This window comes from Tachypleus tridentatus, chromosome 5, assembly GCF_004210375.1.
Source record: "Tachypleus tridentatus isolate NWPU-2018 chromosome 5, ASM421037v1, whole genome shotgun sequence".
NCBI lineage: Eukaryota > Metazoa > Arthropoda > Merostomata > Xiphosura > Limulidae > Tachypleus > Tachypleus tridentatus.
The window spans coordinates 18496126-18516822 of NC_134829.1; the positions used below are offsets into that span (position 1 = coordinate 18496126).

At 34.2% G+C, this 20697-nt stretch overlaps 1 protein-coding gene across 7 annotated transcripts; it reads left to right on the forward strand.

Annotated features, from left to right (window-relative positions):
* The first annotated feature begins 4243 nt into the window (after positions 1-4243).
* LOC143250639 (uncharacterized) lies at positions 4244-11775 on the forward strand. Of its 7 annotated transcripts, none has more exons than XM_076501502.1 (3): positions 4244-6325; positions 10469-10506; positions 11102-11775. In XM_076501502.1, the coding sequence occupies exon 1, from the start codon at positions 5537-5539 to the stop codon at positions 6320-6322; it is 786 nt and encodes a 261-aa protein (XP_076357617.1). In that variant the 5' UTR covers positions 4244-5536; the 3' UTR covers positions 6323-6325; positions 10469-10506; positions 11102-11775. The 7 variants fall into 6 exon arrangements, 3 of the variants coding, with proteins under 3 accessions (XP_076357617.1, XP_076357618.1, XP_076357616.1); XR_013028278.1 differs by having other exon boundaries at positions 4244-6281; XM_076501503.1 differs by having other exon boundaries at positions 4245-6281.
* The last annotated feature ends 8922 nt before the right edge of the window (positions 11776-20697 follow it).

Consider the following 20697-nt stretch of genomic DNA (forward strand, 5'->3'; position numbering starts at 1 on the left):
TATCTTTACATGGTTCAACTTATGTTTGTTTATGTTTGCTCCTTGAAACAAACATTTGTTTAATTCAGTTACAAGTTCAGAGAAGACTTGGTTTTCGTTAAACACAAAGCCAAAAAAAAAAAAAAAGGTTCTCTATGTTTTTCCCACCGAAGGTGTTAAAACCCTGTTTTTTTAGTGTTATAAGCTCTACGACGTGCTGCTGAGCCATTGGAAGGGGAGGGGAGAGAAAGGAGAGTCGAGCTGTGTATATCGTGTTCTCTTTACAAATAAAATGTGAGAACCATTTCAAACATTATTTTTATTTGTGAAGCATAATAATACAAACCATTTTCCACCTGATGCCAAAACAGACTGTCTATTTATATTTCCTTGTTAGCGATATTTGATAATTAGCGGGTTGACCCTGTTCAGCCTTTCAAGTGACGTGCGCGCACATTTGACAGATTAAGTGCTGAAACATCACTTGTGTCTGATTGGCGCGGCTAGGAAATATGGTGTTGTGAAGCCTGACCGAACAGACACGTTTTGTTTATGAGTTATCTGTGTTTCCATTAGAAACAGAAACTGTTCTGTCTCGATTAGCTCTTCCCACGCAGGGTTACGTCTAATCAGTTAGATCTTGAAAACTTCAGATCAGGTTTTCGTACGTTGAGAGAGAATTTTCATTCAGTTAAAGTTCAGTTTTTTCTTCCTCGACATTTTGTGTATATATACATTACATGTCACCGTATTACTGTTGAGTTCCCTTATTTCTTCATTTAATTGTGTTCAATATCTATTTCACCAATATTACTTATAAATCGTGATGCCTGTTTTTTTTAATATGTCCATTACTTTCATTAATCTCAACAACAAACTCGACAATTCGTTACTTCATTTTAGCCACTGTCATAAACTTTTGACCAAAATTATAATACTAAACAAGTCAAAACAACATAATTTAAAAGTAATGTCCTCTTTTAGGCAACAGCAAGCTTCAGACCTTGTAACATTAAAGCTTGTGTTTGATCGCTACAAAAGTTTCAGAATTGTGTAACGTGCACTTGACAACAAATAAACGTAACGTGGATATTAATTATTTGAGCGCTTTGAATTTTTGGTACCGTCCACTCGCTCGTGAAACCAAAGTAGTCTAACGAAGAATACAGAAGCCGACGGATAAAATGGTTATAATTGTATATTTAAATATGTAATTGGTGACATTAATTGATAAGATGGCTTAAAATCAATGAAATATCAACAGCTGTAAATTGAACACTTATAGACTGTCCGATACTAATATGTTATAAGGTAGTACTGTACTGTACACCGGTAAGTCTTGGGTTTTACAACGCTAACATTAGGGGTTCGATTCCTGTCAGTGGACTCACTAGTTAATCCCCTGTGATTTGCTATACGAAAACAAACATATTGTACTATGATAATGAGATATTACTTAATTTTCAGAGCTAACGGAAAGTAACACTTTATTGTGAACGCCTGTTTGTTTTTTGGAATTTCGCACAAAGCTACTCGAGGGCTATCTGTGCTAGCCGTCCCTAATTTAGCAGTGTAAGACTAGAGGGAAGGAATCTAGTTATCATCACCCACCGCTAACTCTTGGGCTACTCTTTTACCAGCGAATAGTGGGATTGACCGTCACATTATAACACCACCACGGCTGAAAGGGCGAGCATGTTTGGTGTGACCGGGATTCGAACCCGCGACCCTCGGATTACGAGTCGCACGCCTTAACACGCTTGGCCATGCCGGGCCTATATTGTGAACGCAATGTGATTTTAACATTTTATATTTTGTTAAAGAAACAATAGGAACATATGTAAAAATACATTTTAGCCAATCATTAAGTTGAATGAGGTGAAAGTGTGTGGGTTAGGTTTTTAAATTTTGGTTGATAGGCAGTAATCAGTGGAGCATGAGAGGAATCTGTTTTAGGGGATTATTAACTTTGTCAACGTGTTGAATCACAATGTTCTATTTATAACCTTTTTTCGGTCATAGTTTGTTTTGACAAATTAATGTGTTATTCATAGTTCTTACTGTTAGAACAGATTTTATTGATAATTGATAATCAAGCATTGAATAAATAATTAAATAAAATTAATATTAATTGTGATAGTTGCAGTATATTCATGTAACACGTTTAAACCCACAATAACCATGAATAATTCGTGTTTTTTTAAAGGATGCAATAAATCTTACGTTTAAGATACGATAGAAGAATTTTGCTTTGTAAGAAATAAAAGCAATTTTGTGATGTACAATTAACTGTATTCTGTTTAATAAACAATGAAAAATATGCATTCCGCCATAACTTATTAGAAGTATTTCTATAAAGTGTAAAAGTACATTACTTAAACAGGGAAACGTGAAGAAATGCATGCGAAAATAGTTTATTAATGGATTCATAAAAAAACACTATTTCATACATAAAATACCCTTTAGCTACTCTTTATTACTTTAGGTATTTATTATGATTTTAATATTACACAGATATATCTCTTTACTTTTAAAATAATATATATATCTAAGGAGTTGTGAGGATGTTACTGTTTATTTTATGAATGTTCCCAAAAAGTATTGTGTTTTGAATCACCCTACCTACAAGAAGATTAACTGTGCACCTCACTCCTGAGAAATGGTATATTTCATTTGATGAATAATATGGACTTCGTCCTTCACGTGTAGGTTTGTATACAGAAACATATATTTATGTATGCATTGAGCGCAGGTCTTGTGTCTTCCAGCTCTGAGTATTATGCCGACCCAGATGACACCCGGAAGAATTCACATACACTTATATATAGTTTATCTGTCAACAAACTGTAACTAAAAACGCCTTACTCCTATTTCGAACTTTCCATCAAAACTCTAAAAAGGAAACATAAAGAAATAATGATATTATGCTACGTAGAAAACGATCATAGATTCCAGATTTTTTTTCCTTCAAGGTTTCATTCTAACAGTTTCTTCAGAAGCGAACTTCTATTCAAACGTGTTGGCGCGCGATGAATACAACAAGTTTAAATTTGGTCTAAGCAAAATGGAAAACTATAAAAGATCTAAGCCACAATGAAAAACTAAAATACGAAGTTACATATGCAACAATAGTACTTTGATGACGATATATCAAACAAACTTAAGGGAAGCTGCGAACACTAATAAGAAAATAGTTCAATACAGACATAATGACCAGCAGACGGTAGACACATATATCCTTTAATTACGATAATGTTCTAAGAACATGACATCTTTTCAAGAAAAGTATAATATTCGACAACCTTACAATAAAGATATTTCTTAAAAACCCACAAGGTTCCAAGACTCTATCCTTTAAAACGATGTTTTAAAACTTCGTGAAACTATTTTCAAGTGAACTACAAATTACTGTTGGCATGCCCAGTGCTTTAGAAGCATTTATAAGTATAGTGATTTTTTGTAAACACATTCTTTGTTGGTTGTGGTATACTTTCCTGTTTAACATAGGTGTCGCAGGTTCGAATCCCCGTCACATCAAACATGCTCGCCCTTTCAGCCGTGGGGGCATTATAATGTGACGCTCAATCCCACTATTAGTTGGTAAAAGAGTAGCCCAAGAGCGGTGGGTGGTAATGACTAGCTGCCTTCCCTCTATTCTTTCACTGCTAAATTAGGAACGGCTAGCGCAGATAGCCCCCATGTAGCTTTACGCGAAATTCAAAACAAACCAAACCTTCACAGGATACGAAACTAAACTGCTATAACGTTGACTGTAATGGACATACACACACACACACAGATATATATATATGAAATCACATCCAGAAAACTTGCGATATACCTTGGCTCTACATAGCACTTCAGATATCTCTCTTCTGGTTCTTGCAAGTTTTTTTTCTTTCTTTGTAGATATGGATTTCGTTATCAAAACAAAAACAAGTTAATCTTAACGTTTACAGGACTGCAAATATATTGTACTTTTAAAAAATCGTGTATCTGTGGACCGACTGAGACAAGTTCTTATACGCTTCCTAATTAACCAAATAGCAAATAAATTGTATTAATATCTAGTGTTGAAACTTTAGAAACCTTCATATAGAACACACAGAAACTCTTTTACATTTCAATATCAGAGTTAAGTATCAAAACTTGCTGAACGTTCTCTGACGTCACCGACAGAATACGGCGCATTCACAAAATAAGCAGCGACAGCTTTACGACTTCAAGTAAACAAGAAGAGCCCTTCTGACCCTGACAGTAACCAGAACCATACCGGCTTCGTCGAATCTGACACTCAAATTCCAGAGTCAAAAAACGAGCCATCTTATTGGCAGCAATGTCAGTTGTTGACCTATAATACATTGCTATTCTGTAATAAGCAAAGTAGTAGGTAGCTTACTTTCCACGTTGGACTAGTTAGATGTTTTTACATACAGCTCTTCAGACATTTAGTTACCAACTGCATGCTATTCAGGATCAGCACTAACTGCTGTTCCAGCTTCGGAATCAAATATATTACAAGCAAGATCATGATGCTTATAACAGTCACAACAAATTATGTGTGTATATTCAAAACACTCTCAATCGTTCTGTTTTTTGTTATCTATAAACTTCCAACGGCGTCAGCCTGGGATCATGAAAAAGAAGGCGATGGCACTTCCAAAGGCCTCGGTTTTACGACCGATAGATGGTTAACTGTTCCTCGTGGTTTACATCAAGTGCTTGCTTCAATTGATGACAAACTTCGTAGTTTGGATACATTTAGCCACACATTAAGATTGGGACGACTAGACTACTTTATGGATCATATGACTCGCAGACTGGAAAACATCGAGACTAAGCTTGGAACGCTGGAAACTACACTCGACATTCGCATCAGAAAGATAGAAGAAGTCATAATCGGTAAGGATATTAAGGAGGAGTTGTCCAATGATCATTTATCTCGGAAAATGTCGAATATAAACGATAAGCTAAATAACAAAGTGTCCTTTCTAGATGCTAAAATTGATATTAGAACTGAGAGGATAACTAATAAGTTAGAACTTTTAGAACGAGATATTCAAGGGTCAATGGATGACGTTTTAGAAAAGCTAGTAAAAAGTGATGAGAGACATGCTCAATTCGAAAAAGTCGTATTGTCAAAATTACAAAAGTTCGAAGAAGTTGCTAACAACTTTAATGATGTTCGCGTCTTTTTAAAAGAAGAACTTACCAATATCATTAAACATCAAGCTATAACTATCAAATCTAAAACTGAAAGCAGTGTTAACAATATTCTCCAAGGCCTAGACGTAATGAAAAGAGAAATGGGTACATTTCATCATAATACAACAAAGGAGTGTTCAAAAGTAGGGAATTATTTAAAAGAAACGGTGCAGCAGTTGAATAACAGATCTTTAATGTGTTTTGGAGATAACCGAAAAGAAGTTCTACCCATAACTTTAGTCATGTAATAACAGATACCAATTGTACATCTGAACACGTAGAAAACGTCTCAACCACAGTAAGAGGATTTGTTAATGAAGGGAAGAAAAATATTTCTGAGCTTAATTCTGTCATGAAATATTATATGAAGAAAATAATTGGTGGAGTACAACACTTGTTTAATTCTTCCGAGGAAATAAAGATATTCCTTCGAGATCTTACTGAGCAAGGAAACAAAACAAAAAATATCATCTACGACGAATTTAACATGCTTCAACAACAATTGCAACCGATTCCGTTACTAGAACCTAAAATTTTACATTTAGGGGAAAGTCTCAATAAAAGAGTTGCCGAATTGAGCAAGGTCGTGGACAGTAGCTTTGCAACACTTCTTGTTGCACAAAATACCTTCATTTCTTCCTGCAAAAGAATCCAAGCAGAAGAAACTCACGTTTACAATATATTGCAAAAAATTGTACTTGAAATGAGAAATAGATCTATAGATGACATTCATCTTATCAGAAGAGAGATTCAAACGCACAGTGCGGAAATTGACAAAACTCTAACCAGGATTTTATCTTCTTTGAAGTTTGTTAATAATAGCATAGAAGATGAAATCAAACGTATATTAATGACGACATCCGAAAACCTTATTAAGGAATGTGCTCTGTCGTCTAGAAATCTGGGTAACCAAAGAAACAAAAGTGTTACGGAGGAAGAAAATGAATATAAAAAAAAATGGCAAGAATCTGTTTTGGACTCTATTGTAAATATCCAGGAGTATGATATAGAAATAAAGGACGAACTTAATCGTTCAGATATATTCGATGATATCAATGAAACCAAAAGTACTGTTGCCATTGAACAAGAACCAACAGGTGATTATTCTGATATAACGGAAAAAAATGGTGGACTGTAAATAGTAAGGTTCACATTCTTTATAATAGCCTTGTTAAAATCAAATTTCTTGAATATTAACTTAAAGTTATCTTCATCGTAAAATAAAAATTACTGTACTTAGGTGCAACTTTTACTTAGAGAAAAACAGATTTGAACGTAAAAGTTGTTAATGCATGTTTATACTTATTTTTATTTCCCAGATCAGGTGTTGATTCATTGTTTAGAAACGTTCACTTGATAAATAAATTCGTTTTAATCTCAAGATTTCCCATGTAGTTCAAACGGTGAATACAAATAAAAAATATATTAAAAACGTTACATTTAGAATTAAAACATACATATATTTTAAATATGAAATTTCAAACATGACGCTCAGGCCTTAGGAATTAGAATTTGTTTTTTTCTGAAAACGACTCTCTTAACAAGACAGAGTAGAAAGTGTTAGTACTGAAGGAACTTGTATAGCATATCTCAGTAATTTCACTCGATTTCATCTTTAATAGCCCCCCATCCAGTGACACAGCGGTATGTCTGCGGACTTATACTGCTAGAAATCGAGTTTTGATACCAGTGGTGGGCAGGGCACAGATAGCTCTTTGTGTAGCTTTGTGTTTAAATATAAACAAACATCATTAATAATCTAGGACAGAAAACAGAAACATTATTTTCTAGATGAGAAAGCTTAGGCTTTTTATTATATTACTTTTGACTTTTTTAAATAATAAAAATGAAATAAGTAAAAATGAAAGGTTTACCAAAATACTTCTCACAAGCCACTAGCGGCATATCTGCGAACTATAACGCTAAAATCGGATTCCATACAAATGGTAGAACCAGCACAGACTGTGCAGCGTTTCCCTTGCCCATAATCCCCCAGTGGCACAGCGGTATATATGGGGACTCACACCACTAAAATTTGGGTTTCGATAACCGTGGTGGGCAGAGCACAGATAGTCCATTGTGTAGCTTTGTGTTTAATTCTAAGCAAACAAACCTTGCCTATAAATAAATATTGATCAGAAACAATTCTGACAAGATTACAAAACTTTCCACAATATTTAAACATTTTATCGTCATTTAGATCGTTATATTGAAGAATACTGGTACAAATGAATGAATTATGTGTTTTTTACATTTAAACACTATAAAGAAATGTTCATTAGATCTCTCATTATCGAAACAAAAATAATGTTTCTCTCTCATTTATACCCCAGTAATTTCCAATTGTACTTACTTATAAATTATATTTATTTTTCATCCAAAATGAATAATAATGTTATTATTCTTAATGTTATGTCTTTTAAGTGGCTGTAATGATAGTTTTTAGTGTGCATATAACGTTAACGAAAGAAAAGTGCTTGTTTTTCTTTTCCCAGATGTATAATTTGCAGTGAGGATAAAATTAGAATAAAAAAGTATATTGGAAATAGAAAAGAGATTTTATTTTCCATTAATATGAAACAACAGCTTAGAAAATGTAGCTATAGACAAAGTTTGATTTATAGAACTCATAGACTCTGCTCAAAAATGAAGGAATTCATAAAGAGTTATTGTACTGAAAATTAGTGGAAAATACAGAGTGGAAAAAATACGGAAAGTATAGAGGTTTTCAGCTGTCTATATACAGTTGAATAAGTTACTCTATAATAATTTTGAGTACGCAAATAAGCAGGTGGCATGACAATCACAGCCGCAATGAATTTACAGTAAAACTTCATGTACCAAGAACTACCTTTTGACATTGTTTGGCGTTCATAGGTAATGCAATGCCATCTTAAACTGATCGCCTTTTAGAAGTAGTATGTAACAGTCTTTTCGGCCCGGCATGACCAAGTGGGTTAAGGCGTGCGACTCGTATTCTGAGGCTCGCGAGTTCGCATCTCCGTCACACCAAACATGCTCACCTTTTCAGCCGTTGGAGCGTTATAATGTTCGGTCAATCCCACTATTCGTTGGTAAAAGAGTAGCCCAAGAGTTTGCAGTCGGTGGTGATGGCTAGCTGCCTTCCCTCTCGTCTTACACTGCTTAATTAGGGACGGCTAGCGCAGATAGCCCTCGAGTAGTTTTGCGCGAAATTAAAAAGAAACAAACAAAAACAGTCTTTTCTAAAGTAAATTATTCATATATTCATGTAACAAATATATGTTCAGAACGATAGTTTAGAATCTGAAAAATGGGTATATCCTTTATACTTATTGGCATTGAAAAACACAAATATGGTGGTTCAATCTAGAGTAAGAGTACTTCCTCGAAAGAGACCTGAATTAAGTCAAGCCTCTGCTGTGGTAAGAAAGGTACGACATATTTTTAAAGGGGAAAATCCATGAGCAGAATGATAAATGTTAAATGTCGTCCACATGCACTTAGCAACAGTACACAGCAAAATCATAAATCAAAAAGGTGACAGATGCTGCTTCTAAGGCACATGCTTTCAATCATCGTATACCTTATTGAACTGGAGAGCAAAACGAATACTCTTGCTATTCTATATTAACAAATATCAGACCCATCGCCTTTCTATTTTTGTGTGATTGGAGTGCCGAAATAGGTGTTGAAAAGCCCTCGTACTTCACAGAGATTATCAAAACTAACAAAGATTAACTATTGTCAATATGAGTATGCATGGTTGTCAAATAGGATGATCAGATATGATAACATGGATTGCAACAGCAAATTAAAACTCCAAAGTAGTTATTATGTAATGTATTCAGCCTCTGTAAAACAGATAACTTCTTCGAAAGCTTAAATGAACCTAATTATAACGTTAAACACATAGTTATAATTATAAGCATTTAATTATTACTCATTATTCTAATATTTATGAAAAAAGGATTGTTTGTTTTTGAACTTCGCGCAAAGGGCTATCTGCGCTAGTCATCCTCAAGTTAATAGTGCAAGTCTAGAGGGAAGGCAGCTAGTCATCACCACCCATCGCCAACTATTGGATTATTCCTTTACCAACGAATAGTGGTATTAACCATCACATTATAATAATAATCCAACGGGAGAAAGAGAGAGCATGCTCGATGAGACGAGTATGAGAAGCCGCGACCCTCTGATTGCGAGTCATGCGTCCTAACCACCAGCCCATGCTGGGTCGTGAAAAATAAGAAAATGTTTCAGTTAATAGTAGAAATAATTATAAAGGCTTCTAAACCAATAAATCAGATTAAATATCTATATCTCATTTTATGGTTTATTTGTTTGTTTGTAGGTTAAGCACAGAGCTACACAATAGGTTATCTGTGCTCTGCCCACTATGGGTATCGAAACCCGGTTTATAGGGTTGTAATCTACAGATATACAAGTTAACCATTGAGGGACAATATTTATGTTGTGAGTCTGCAGACATACCGCTGTACGACTGGGAGGGCTGGCTTGAAAGATTAAGAAATTTAGTGTTATTTTAAGAAATCATACACTGAAGAAACAAAACATCCCTTGGTTATATGAACAATGGAACAACAAAATCGTGTGATTAGAGGGGAATATGCCACAACAGCTGTAATTCAACACATTATTGAAGCTGATTGTTCTATTGCATGGGATCGAGCAAATAATACAGTATTTTATCAGCAAAGAAATATTAGAAAAATTACTGAAACAGCTAAGCATAACATTGATTTATACATAAAGACATATGACCTGTAGAGTTAATTTTTCCCTATTAAAATAAAAGGGCATGTTTCAAATTACTGATGGTGTAAGTTATACGAACTAACAAGAACGCGATACACGCGACTAAGACAAATGTTTTACTAATGACTGACTGGGTCAGTTGAAATACGACTTTGTTTACTTTTGTGTATGCGATTTTAATTTGATTTTAAATCACTTTGTTCTAGTATAGTAGCATTTATTATCATGTTCTTCTTGCCTCATAAGTATGTTGACGTTAAAATGTTAAGCCACTAATAGTACTTGTCATAAATTCCAGTAGAACAGTGTATTTTTCCTTTTAAATCACGAATTTTACACTTAAACTGATTGAAACACAACATTTGCATGATGTCCTATATTTATGAATATGTTATATACACATTAATCATTGTGTGTCAGTTTTCATTTTACATATTTATATATTTCATTGAATAAATTCACTAAGACATTTCATGTTTTGACAGTGATATTTAAGCGACATTATTAATATCATTATTTTTCTCAGACCCTAACCTGGCAAGAACAGTTGGATGCTAGAATGCAGTGAGTCAGTCAGTTATTTTAGTTATACATTCAACTTTTTAAAAGTTATTTTCTATAGAAAATAATAACGGATGAATAAAAGGAATCGATTCCCTGTTTTCTTGTTATGCTTTTACAATTTATTCAGTGTGTTATAAGAGTTAATTTTCCATTCATAGTATTTATATCTGTTTCAAATATTTTATTTAAAGAAACTGATAGTATTTGTACCAATTACGGCATTATTAAATAATAGAAAATACCTTTACTTCACAACCTATTGAAATATAGCTAAAAGTGTAAATAGTTTATACTGCTTTGTGTTATTTCTTATTAATATGTATTTTGATTAAGTATTTCTGACGAAAACTCTAAAACCTCAGACTGATTATATCAATTTTTGTAACGTTCATTTCTAGAATTTTAAGTTTGGTAATGTATATTTTTAAAACTTGTGATTCGGTCAATGGCATCCTCTGAATTAATTTTACACAACACGAATGTCACGTGATGAATTATGTCATTTCATGTTCATTTAATGATGTATAAAAGTTATAAGAACAAAGTGTGTTCTGACTTAGCAGCTCACGAAGGTGTATTCGTGCTTTTTTCATAGTCGAGAATCGAACTCTAGATTTTATCGTTCTTACTCCGTAAACTTGTTGCTGATCCATCGGGAACAACTGCTTGAACAACAGCTGAGTGTGTGGAAAAATATTTAGACTTATAGTGAAACATACCACCAGCACAAGAAAGACACTAGAATGATTTTAATTTGGCTAGAACCACTGGAAAACAAAATTTAAATGTAGAATCTCTGTGAGCATTAAAAAGTATTGTTAGCAGGATATGGACACCCACTCAGTCAAGAAATATAGATGACTAGAAACTTATACTAGATAGGTCTTTATTGACAATCTTACAAGACAACGGTGTTTAATAATTTGAACTCAAACTATTCACTGAGTTTCACCATCCCAATTAAATCTACAATTGAGAACACCAAATAGATGTAAAACCGAAACAAAAATGGTCAAAAAGTGGATTTTATATGGTTGGCCTTTATCCCAGATGATCATTGGTGTGAATTATTCAAACTCATTGCCAATAAACAGCCCGTTTTCAATGGTGTGAATAGCATTTAAGTTGATCAATCGATACCAGAGCTATTTTGTTCACAAATAATTCAAGCACTAAATTGTTACCAGATATAAGAGATGTAAACATTTCGATATATATCAAGAAGATATCGAACAAACGACTGTAAAGTATGCTATAACTGGATTTGAATCTGATTTAAATGTACCAGAAGTTCTTTGAAAATGCTTGTCAGCTCGTGAACCCCGTCCAAGCAGCGTTAACGAATGGAGGCAATAGATGAAGAAGTGGACCACATACCTGTCAGATAACTAATGTATTTATTTGAAGCTTCCCACATCAATATGCGGCGTTGGTATTCAAGGTAATCACAACACTTATTAAGAAAATTCGCAACTACTTTTAGATTGAATGTTCTGTACTACTATATGAACGTTTGTGAACATGGGCTCTAATAGTGTATATTTACATCTCAAATAAAACATCACAAATTGAACTCAACGATGTAATTTTAAACATATAAACATAAAAAAACTGTTACAATACTCTTCTTAAATGTATATGAAAATGTAAATATTTTATTTACTAAGGTGAACGTATGAGCACAATTATAATAATATGTTTCGTACATAAGTTTTTTTAACAAAGTAAAATATGCCATTAACTTATAAAAATCCACATATTATAGAATATTACTATACTAGAAAGAGGAACAAATTTGAATTAAAAGTTTTTGGAAGTGCTATTACATATAACATCTTAAATGGTTAATTAACAGCTGAAGGCGACAACACCAGTAAATTTAAACAAAAGTTCCTAATTTCACATATTTATCATAAAATTCATTTTTACAATTTTATTATATTATATTGTAAATAAAAATTAAATAAACGTGTTATGTTTTCTATAAAAACTTAATGTAAAGATAATTTGCATAGCGTGAAACAAAACCACTTAACCCTCTATTTCATCCATTATGATAGTACTGTGGGAAAAAAGAATGTTTTCATTGAGTACCTTAAACAGGTTTGTACTGTAAAACAAAATATGTTTCGATGAAATATATATTGGCAAGTTGTAAACGGATAAGATACATGGAAATAATATTGTTCTATTAAGGATTCAACAGAACTAATTCAGTGGTTTATTTACCTGGGAGTAAAATTTATCTGGTACTGAATTAAAGCACTCTTATGTGTATTACGTAACAATTAAACAGGTTAACATTCGTGACCGAATGCAACATGTCTTCACTACACAATGCCATCATAGTTGATTTTGATACCAGTAAAATCGTAAAAAAAAATCTCAGAAAAAAACGAACAAATACGGCATATTTGTCTGTTAATGTGCGTTGCTTCTGAAGAGTTATTTGTACAAAATTCCATGTAATGGTAAGTAATTGGCTAAAATCTCCAAACTTAGGGGTTTGTTCTTTTGATCCCTGTAAAAATGACCAAAAATGTGCACATTCCATATTTTTGTAAGCACAGTTTGGTTTGAATTTCGCGCAAAACTACACGAGGGCTATCTACGCTAACCGTCCCTAATTTAGCAGTGTAAGACTATAAAGAAAGCAACTAGTCATCACCACCCATCGCCAACTATTGGGCTACTCTTTTACCAACGAATAATGGAATTGACTGTCACATTATAACGCCTCCACGGCTAAAAGAGCATGTGTGGTGTGACGATAATTAGAACCTGCACCCCTCGGATTACGAGTCGAGTGCCTTAACCACCTGGTCATACTGGGCCGTGTGAGTATATGTATGGGAAATGTAAAACATATCTTTGTACCAGATACTATATAAACGGACCAAAATATGGCGGAGTAATTGTCAAAAAACAATCTAAAACTACGTTTTTTTGTGGCATCTTGACATTTGTATAATTCTTTTAAACGCTTAAGTCTATCATTTTTGTTTTTCAACATTTTACAGGTGTATAAAAGTATTTATGTACCAAATCCTATATAAAGTGGTCCAAATATGGCCAAGTAATTGACCCAAACCCCCAGAATTATGTTTTGGTGATCTCTGTCTCCTATAAAAAGACATAAATTGGCAAGTCCAGCGTTTTTATATGTTGGGCAAAATGAAATGTATTTTATCCCGGCCCGGCAACGCTTGGAGGTTAAGGCGTTCAACCTGTAATTTGAGGGTCGCGAGTTCGAATCACGGTCGCACCAAACATGCTTGCCCTTTCAACCGTGAGGGCGTTATAATGTGACGATCAATCCCATTATTCGTTGTTAAAGAGTACCCCAAGAGTTGGCGGTGGATGGTGATGACTAGCTGCCTTCCCTCTAGTCTTGCACTGCAAAATTAGGGACGGCTAGCGCAGATAGCCCTCGAGTAGCTTTACGCGAAATTCAAAAAACAAACAAACATTTTTATCCCAGTTTTCATCTTGATTGCTATATATACAACCTCACAGAAATCAAAAATATTCATTTTGAGTTGTTTAACTTTTCACACAATAAAATTCTTAAAAATAACAAAATAAAACGAAACTAACCAATGGTTTTCGGTGTATTGGACTAAGGTTAATTTTACCAAGGTTCAAATGAATTAGCCCAGAAATGTTTGAAAGAAGAAACAATATAGAAACAATGTCTCTCTGCGGAGACAAAAAATAGAAGGAAGGCAGGGTACTTAGATAATGAATACTTCGTAAACGAAAGTTCAAGTAGTTTTGTTATAAAATTATTTTCATTTGAAAATATCGTATTATCTTTAGTTAGTGTCATACAGGATATAAGTGAAGCTATAACGCAGAGAATTGACAAAAATGATAATATAAACACTAATTTCGTGCCTGACAGTTTTAAAATTGAGCTGAAATAAAATTCATTGTGAGTTAATGGTGGATTGATATACGTCGGCATCGGTGGAGTACATCAACTTTTGTGGTTCTCTGTGGTGAGTCTGTAAAACTAATCACCTTTGGCTCCATTAATTTTAATTCTACATTAATAATTCTACATTAATAATGTAGAATTATCCGCCCTCTGATGGATCAACATGTCATAGGTCACGGTGCTTTTCATCATTAAGAGATATTTTCCAGAAAATGGCATACTCGTTCGGCTTTTCATTAGACGTGATACACCCCATATGGCTAACAAAGTTTAACAGTTCTTGAATTTACATGAAAAATGGTCCATCTTATGAACAGTTTCATTACTGTATACATAGTCTAAATTTTGATAGAGCATACTATATTACTTACCATTTAAATTATCGTTCTGATAGTCTTTTCGATAGTGACTTAGTGTTCACAGCCTCTTTCAATTCTGTGACATGAGAATTAATATGATCCAACATTCAGCATATATACTGAAATGAGATAATTTATGTAGGCTTGCTTAGTACAAAATTAACACTATAAGTTGAATCGTCATTAAATCATAGCACTGAAAAATACTGGGCAGGAGTACCTTTACCAACTTCAATTTTACAACGTAAATATTTGCTTCTTCAGAGTCAGGAATCATAACTCGGAGTAAAGTTGTGCAGGTTTCTGTTTCTATGGATTTAGTCTGTTAAACCAAAGTTACAGGAATGCTTTAATTTTAAGCACTGTAGTAATTTCTTTGTTCGTGATATCTAGAGAAAAAATATTTAATAACAATTTTTAGAGAAAGTCACCATAAGAATGAACAGGCAATTTAGCATCTATTAATGCTAAGCAAAGACAAGAGCTTAGGAACTTACCATATTCTCTTTCTCACTATGGGCTCAAACGAATCAGTCGAGTTCGCGATCCCAAATTGAATCTTTACAGTTTCTCTGTTATAACTTTTAATATGTTTCGTGTACCTGCACGAAATTTTACAAGTTTTTAGTAATCATTAAGAGTCATTTGATGAAAATATTAGTATTTTTATTAAAATACCTTCATTAAAAATTTATGTACCCTAACTCTATACAAGGCTGGTCAATTTTACTGACCTCGTAACCACGAAAAAAGAAGTGAATGTAAAATAGCTTCTTTTGTTTCTAGATATACTTTATTTATTAACATTACACAGCATTTATTTATCTAAGATTGTTTCAAACTAGTAATAATATACACCTGCTTATACTTACACTTTACTATTTTTGTCTATAAATCGTATTTAACATACTCACTCCATATAATTTATAAATCACTTGGAGAAGGTTAAGCTCACGATACCCTATTGAATTACATAACTTGCAATATGCTAACGAGGGTACATCGTAAAATTGTGTTATTGTTATTAGTTATTACTCCTAATCCAACATTATTTAACCTAAAATATTTCTACTTTTTTACATTTTAGTTATTTTTATATTAATAAATAAGTAAAGTACTACTTTAAACAATTTGTACTGAATTAAATAATGAACCAAAAATATATAATATAACACGCAGAACTCAGACAGTGCTCCACAACTATCATAATTTTTCTGGCTTTCTAACTATGTGACCAGAGCCGTTAAAAATTCAACTATGCTTGTCGATGTGTTTCCCATGGAAATCAAGTAGAACAGGAAGCAAAATACATAATTCTCTCTTCAGAAAACAATTAATATCATACGTCCTTTGAATAATTATAGCCTTGGCTTTCTATTGGTTATACGTCATATAGTACAAAGCACCAGAGAAATAAAACTGGTAATATCTTAAAGAGAGGATGTGACAGGAAGGCGTGGCAAGAGAAGTATGATTTTCTGTTTTATTTCGTTGTAAATAAATAAGATTGAAGGATATCAAGATTATGCTTTGTCTGAGTAATGAAAATGTTACAATGATAATTTATATTACCTTTTTGTATTCTTTTAGAGGTGGTAAATACATTAAATGGGTAAGTGAACACTTTCCTAAACTAAAAATGTATTACTGATAGATACTTACTTCCTGTCACATAATAACTTTCTTCACTTGTGCTGCTCTCTTTACGCACAACTTTTGCTCGCCACTAGCTTTAATGCTTCATCCTCCTTCGCGCGTAATTGCTCATGGTATAGCTATGCTGTAGAATGTAAATAAGTGTAAATCAACTTTCCATCATGAGGGGTATGACAAACCTTTATACTCTAGATTACTTCAAGAATAAGTACAAAAGATACAGAGGAAGTGGGGAGGACAGATTGAAAGTGATAGTGAAAGCATGCATCTATCAGGAAAACATTTTTAGTTATGAAGATCAGAAGACACCCAAAGAAAACCCATGTAGTGTGATACCCTAATGTACAGGTTCACACCTGTTGGAGACTGCACCGCATCTGCACTAGGTTTAATCGTTGCCTATTGTAAAGATGTCTTCCCTAAAATTGGTAGAAAATATGCACATCTAAAATATAATTGGATGCACCAAATGATGTAAAGTGACTAGCATGCATCAGACCATATTTGGTTGGTCAGCTCTAGTCCAAAACCAGGCAGCATCAGGTGTTTGCTTTCCACTTTGCAGTAGGAGGAGAGCCCCAACCAGCTTTATCTCAATACCAAGAAGTGAAAGGAAATAAATGCTGTTCTGACAACCCACTTAGGGTGTATGTGTGCATACCCAATACACAACTAACATCAAGTTCTCTGGGACCCAACATCCAGGTGATAGTAAAAAGGAGCATGCTAACATGATAGATCAAATCAACTATAATCCAAAACCAGGTGGACTCTAGAATTTGTTTGTGTCCTGCTCCTACCGACGGGCACTATTTACAACAAAGTGCGATCCAGGAAAGGAAAAAGGAACATTGGTAAAAGAAGGAATAAAAGGAAGAACTTACCCTTTTAGAGTCGAAATGATGCAAAGAAAATTACAATAGGTGGAAAGCAATAGCCAAATGAGAAGGATACGACCAAGTTATTGGGTTATAAATGTTTGAAGCATGGTAGTTCACATGCCAGCCTGCGTAATCTTTTCTCACAAGTGGGCATTCAGGAATAAAAGTGAGATGACGTCTTTTATGAGAAAAAATGTGATGAAGTCCTCGGTTAACAATGTATGAACAAAATGAATAAGCTGGAAAATTCACCCATTAAGGGTAAGAGAAAAGAAATCATCGATAGAGGAACTATTATATGGTGTAAGCAAATGAGAACAGGATACACAGAAGGGACAGTTTGGATGACAAAAGTAAAATATACTGGACAAAGGATACAATGAGGACTAAAATGAGAATATAAATAAGAGATTGAAGGCAGGAAAACAGGAACAAAAAAGATATCCTCTTCATGTGCTTTTGATGTTTTGGGAAAAATTCTGTGATCTGGGTAGAGGAGAACAAAGAATGGTGATAAGGAATATGAGAAACACTGATAGAAAAGATATGTGACATACAATGTGAGAAGCAGTAAGAAATACCTCTGGATGGAAAGGTACGATAGGCAAATGGCCAAAAGTTCAAACGAGAGAAAGGCAAAAATTGAAGTATAGCACTGAAATTCTAATGAGGTAAGGAAATTGGATGATGCACTAAATACGTGACTAGCAAGAAGATAAACTTGCTGAGGTTGGGCCCAGAAAAGGAGATCTAGTATTTGAAGGCATAATGAATGGGACTGGAAGTGCATCAGGTATCCGTGATGAATGGGTGCCACAGGTGCACAAATCTAGCTAACTGTGCACCCACAGTGCTAGAAATCATAGGCTAATAACAGAAAAACTGGCATTGGAAAACATTGTGATGTCAAATTTGGTATCTCCTGTATAAACCTGAGAAAGGATCACTGATACTGGATAGGATGCAGGTGCGCAAAACATGAAAAAAGTGGTCAAAGAGGTTTGGGAAATGCGAGAAACAAGGAAGAAAGGGGAGGAATGTTGGCATACAGCCTTCATCCAAAACTCGAAAGGATCAGAAAGATTAAAAAAAAAGGGTTGTTGTAATAAAGGAGCCAGACAGAGGTCTTACAAGTAGGTTTGGTGTGTTTTTTTTACCTGCGTTAGACATCCCTAATTTAGCAATGAAAGACTAGAGGGAACGCAGCTAGTCATCATTACCCATGACCAACTCTTGTACCAACGAATAATGGGATTAACTGTCACCTTACAATGTCCCCACGGCTAAAAGAGAGAGCACATTTAGTATGAGGAGGATTCGAGCCCTTGACTTTCACACTGCGAGGCGAGCATCACAACCACCAGGCTATGCCATCACAAATCGTAAGCAGGTAAACATACATTAGACATGAGGACAATCCTAACAAGAAGATACGAACAACTAAGGAGCCATATAGAAGGATAAACGTGAAGGTACACCAATGTAGGAAAGAGAAGATGTGTATCTTCCAAAAATCTCAGGAAAATAGTGAATAGAATTGGAAAGGAGGTGGATGGGAAAGAGATAACGGGTAACACTTCTGGGAACTCATTTCCGAAAAAGGCTGAAGAAGTACAAGGGAAATTCAGATGGAGAAGTTTGGCAATGGCTAGAGGTGGAAAAGAACTGTCCATATCTCCATCATCAGGATCGAATTATTCCTGAACTGAGTACGCCAACCAAATTTCTGGAGGTGTTGCAAGCTATAAGATAGATTACAACTCATAAAATATTATGAACAAAACATCCTCCTCAAAAAGTGTGGAGCCCAAAGCCACAGAATCAGTAAGTGGTGGTGCATCAGTAGTTATCAGATATAGGACAGAAGGCGTTGCAGTAACATTAAAATGAGAGTTCATTATATGAAAATGGAAAAGGAGACTATTCCACAAATACTAAGTTAGCAGTAAGTTAATGACAACAAACTAAGCATTACCGAAACACATTAGAATCAATCAAAAGTGCTATGAAAATTATAAGTACAGATGATCAAAACTGAGCACGACTGCCGACTGGAATGTCAAATCGAGAAATGATGAGAGTATACTACAGTATAGAGTCAGATGCGGTAGGAAGGTGTCAAACTATACTGAGAGGGGATCCCGCTAGAACAAAGGTAAGTCTTCGGATTTACGACGCTAAAATCAGGTGTATCAAAACACGGTTTTTAGCGGTGTAAGTCCGTAGGTATACCACTGTGGCACTGGAAAGGGATGCTGAATATATTTAACTGACATATTTTGTGGATGAAGTACAATACTTCACACAGCACAATAATTTTGTACATATTATGATTTTCTACTCCTTATGAAACTTTAATTCACAGTCAAAGATTTATAATTTCTTTCAGGACTTTTCATGGCATCATGGAATTTAGGTATGTATTTTGTAATAATCTACCATTTTCTGGAAATATATTTCCTCATGTCACTTTCACTCTCTGCCAATTAATTTATTACAAAGGTCTGGTTGTTATGGCACTCGACTTGCAAGGTGAGAATACCATTACGAAACATGCTTGCACATTTTCAGACATGTGGATGTTATAATGGTATAATCAATCCCTCTATTTGTTAACAAATAAAAAGGAACTCAAGAGTTGATGGGAGGTGACATTGTCTAACTGCATTTTTTCTAATCGACCACTTCTAAATTATAGACATCTAAAATAAATAACCAAGCAATGAATACGGGGAGTGTTCTACGAATAAAAATGGACAAATTAGGCAAACCAGTTTGGATCATGTGACCTCCAAATTGCAAACTGAGTGTACCAGACCATGTTAAGCCCTGAATTATAAAAAAATAATTTATTCAACAATAACAAAGCATATTACTGTGTAAACTTGTATTTTTGTATTTTGACGAAGAAAAAACTAAATTTTCTCTCCAATAAGTTTCTGTTTTTCATTTTGGAGAAAGTCGTGAATATTGATAAAATTTTAAACAATCACATTGATTTGGTAGCTGTTTTTTGAAATGCTTCATTATGCTCAGTGATCCTGGGGTGTAGATCAAATTCTTTTTTTTACTTTAAACATTCCACTTCATTAGGTACAAAACAGTTCAATCAATTTTGAACTGCCAAAAAAGCAAATGTATAAAGTTACTTAGTATTACCTACATTTCGGCCTGGCATGGCAAGGTGGTTAAGACACTCGACTTGTAATCTGAAGGTCGCGGGTTCAAATCCTCATCACACTAAAAATCCTCACCCTTTCAGCCATGGGGCGTTATAATGTTACAGTCAATCCCACTATTCGTGGGTAAAAGAGTTGCCCAAGAGTTGGCGGTGGGTGGTGACGACTAGTTGCCT

Coding starts and splice junctions, on each gene's coding strand:
- LOC143250639 (XM_076501502.1), top strand. CDS start 5,537: ATGAAATATTATATGAAGAAAATAATTGGTGGAGTACAACACTTGTTT.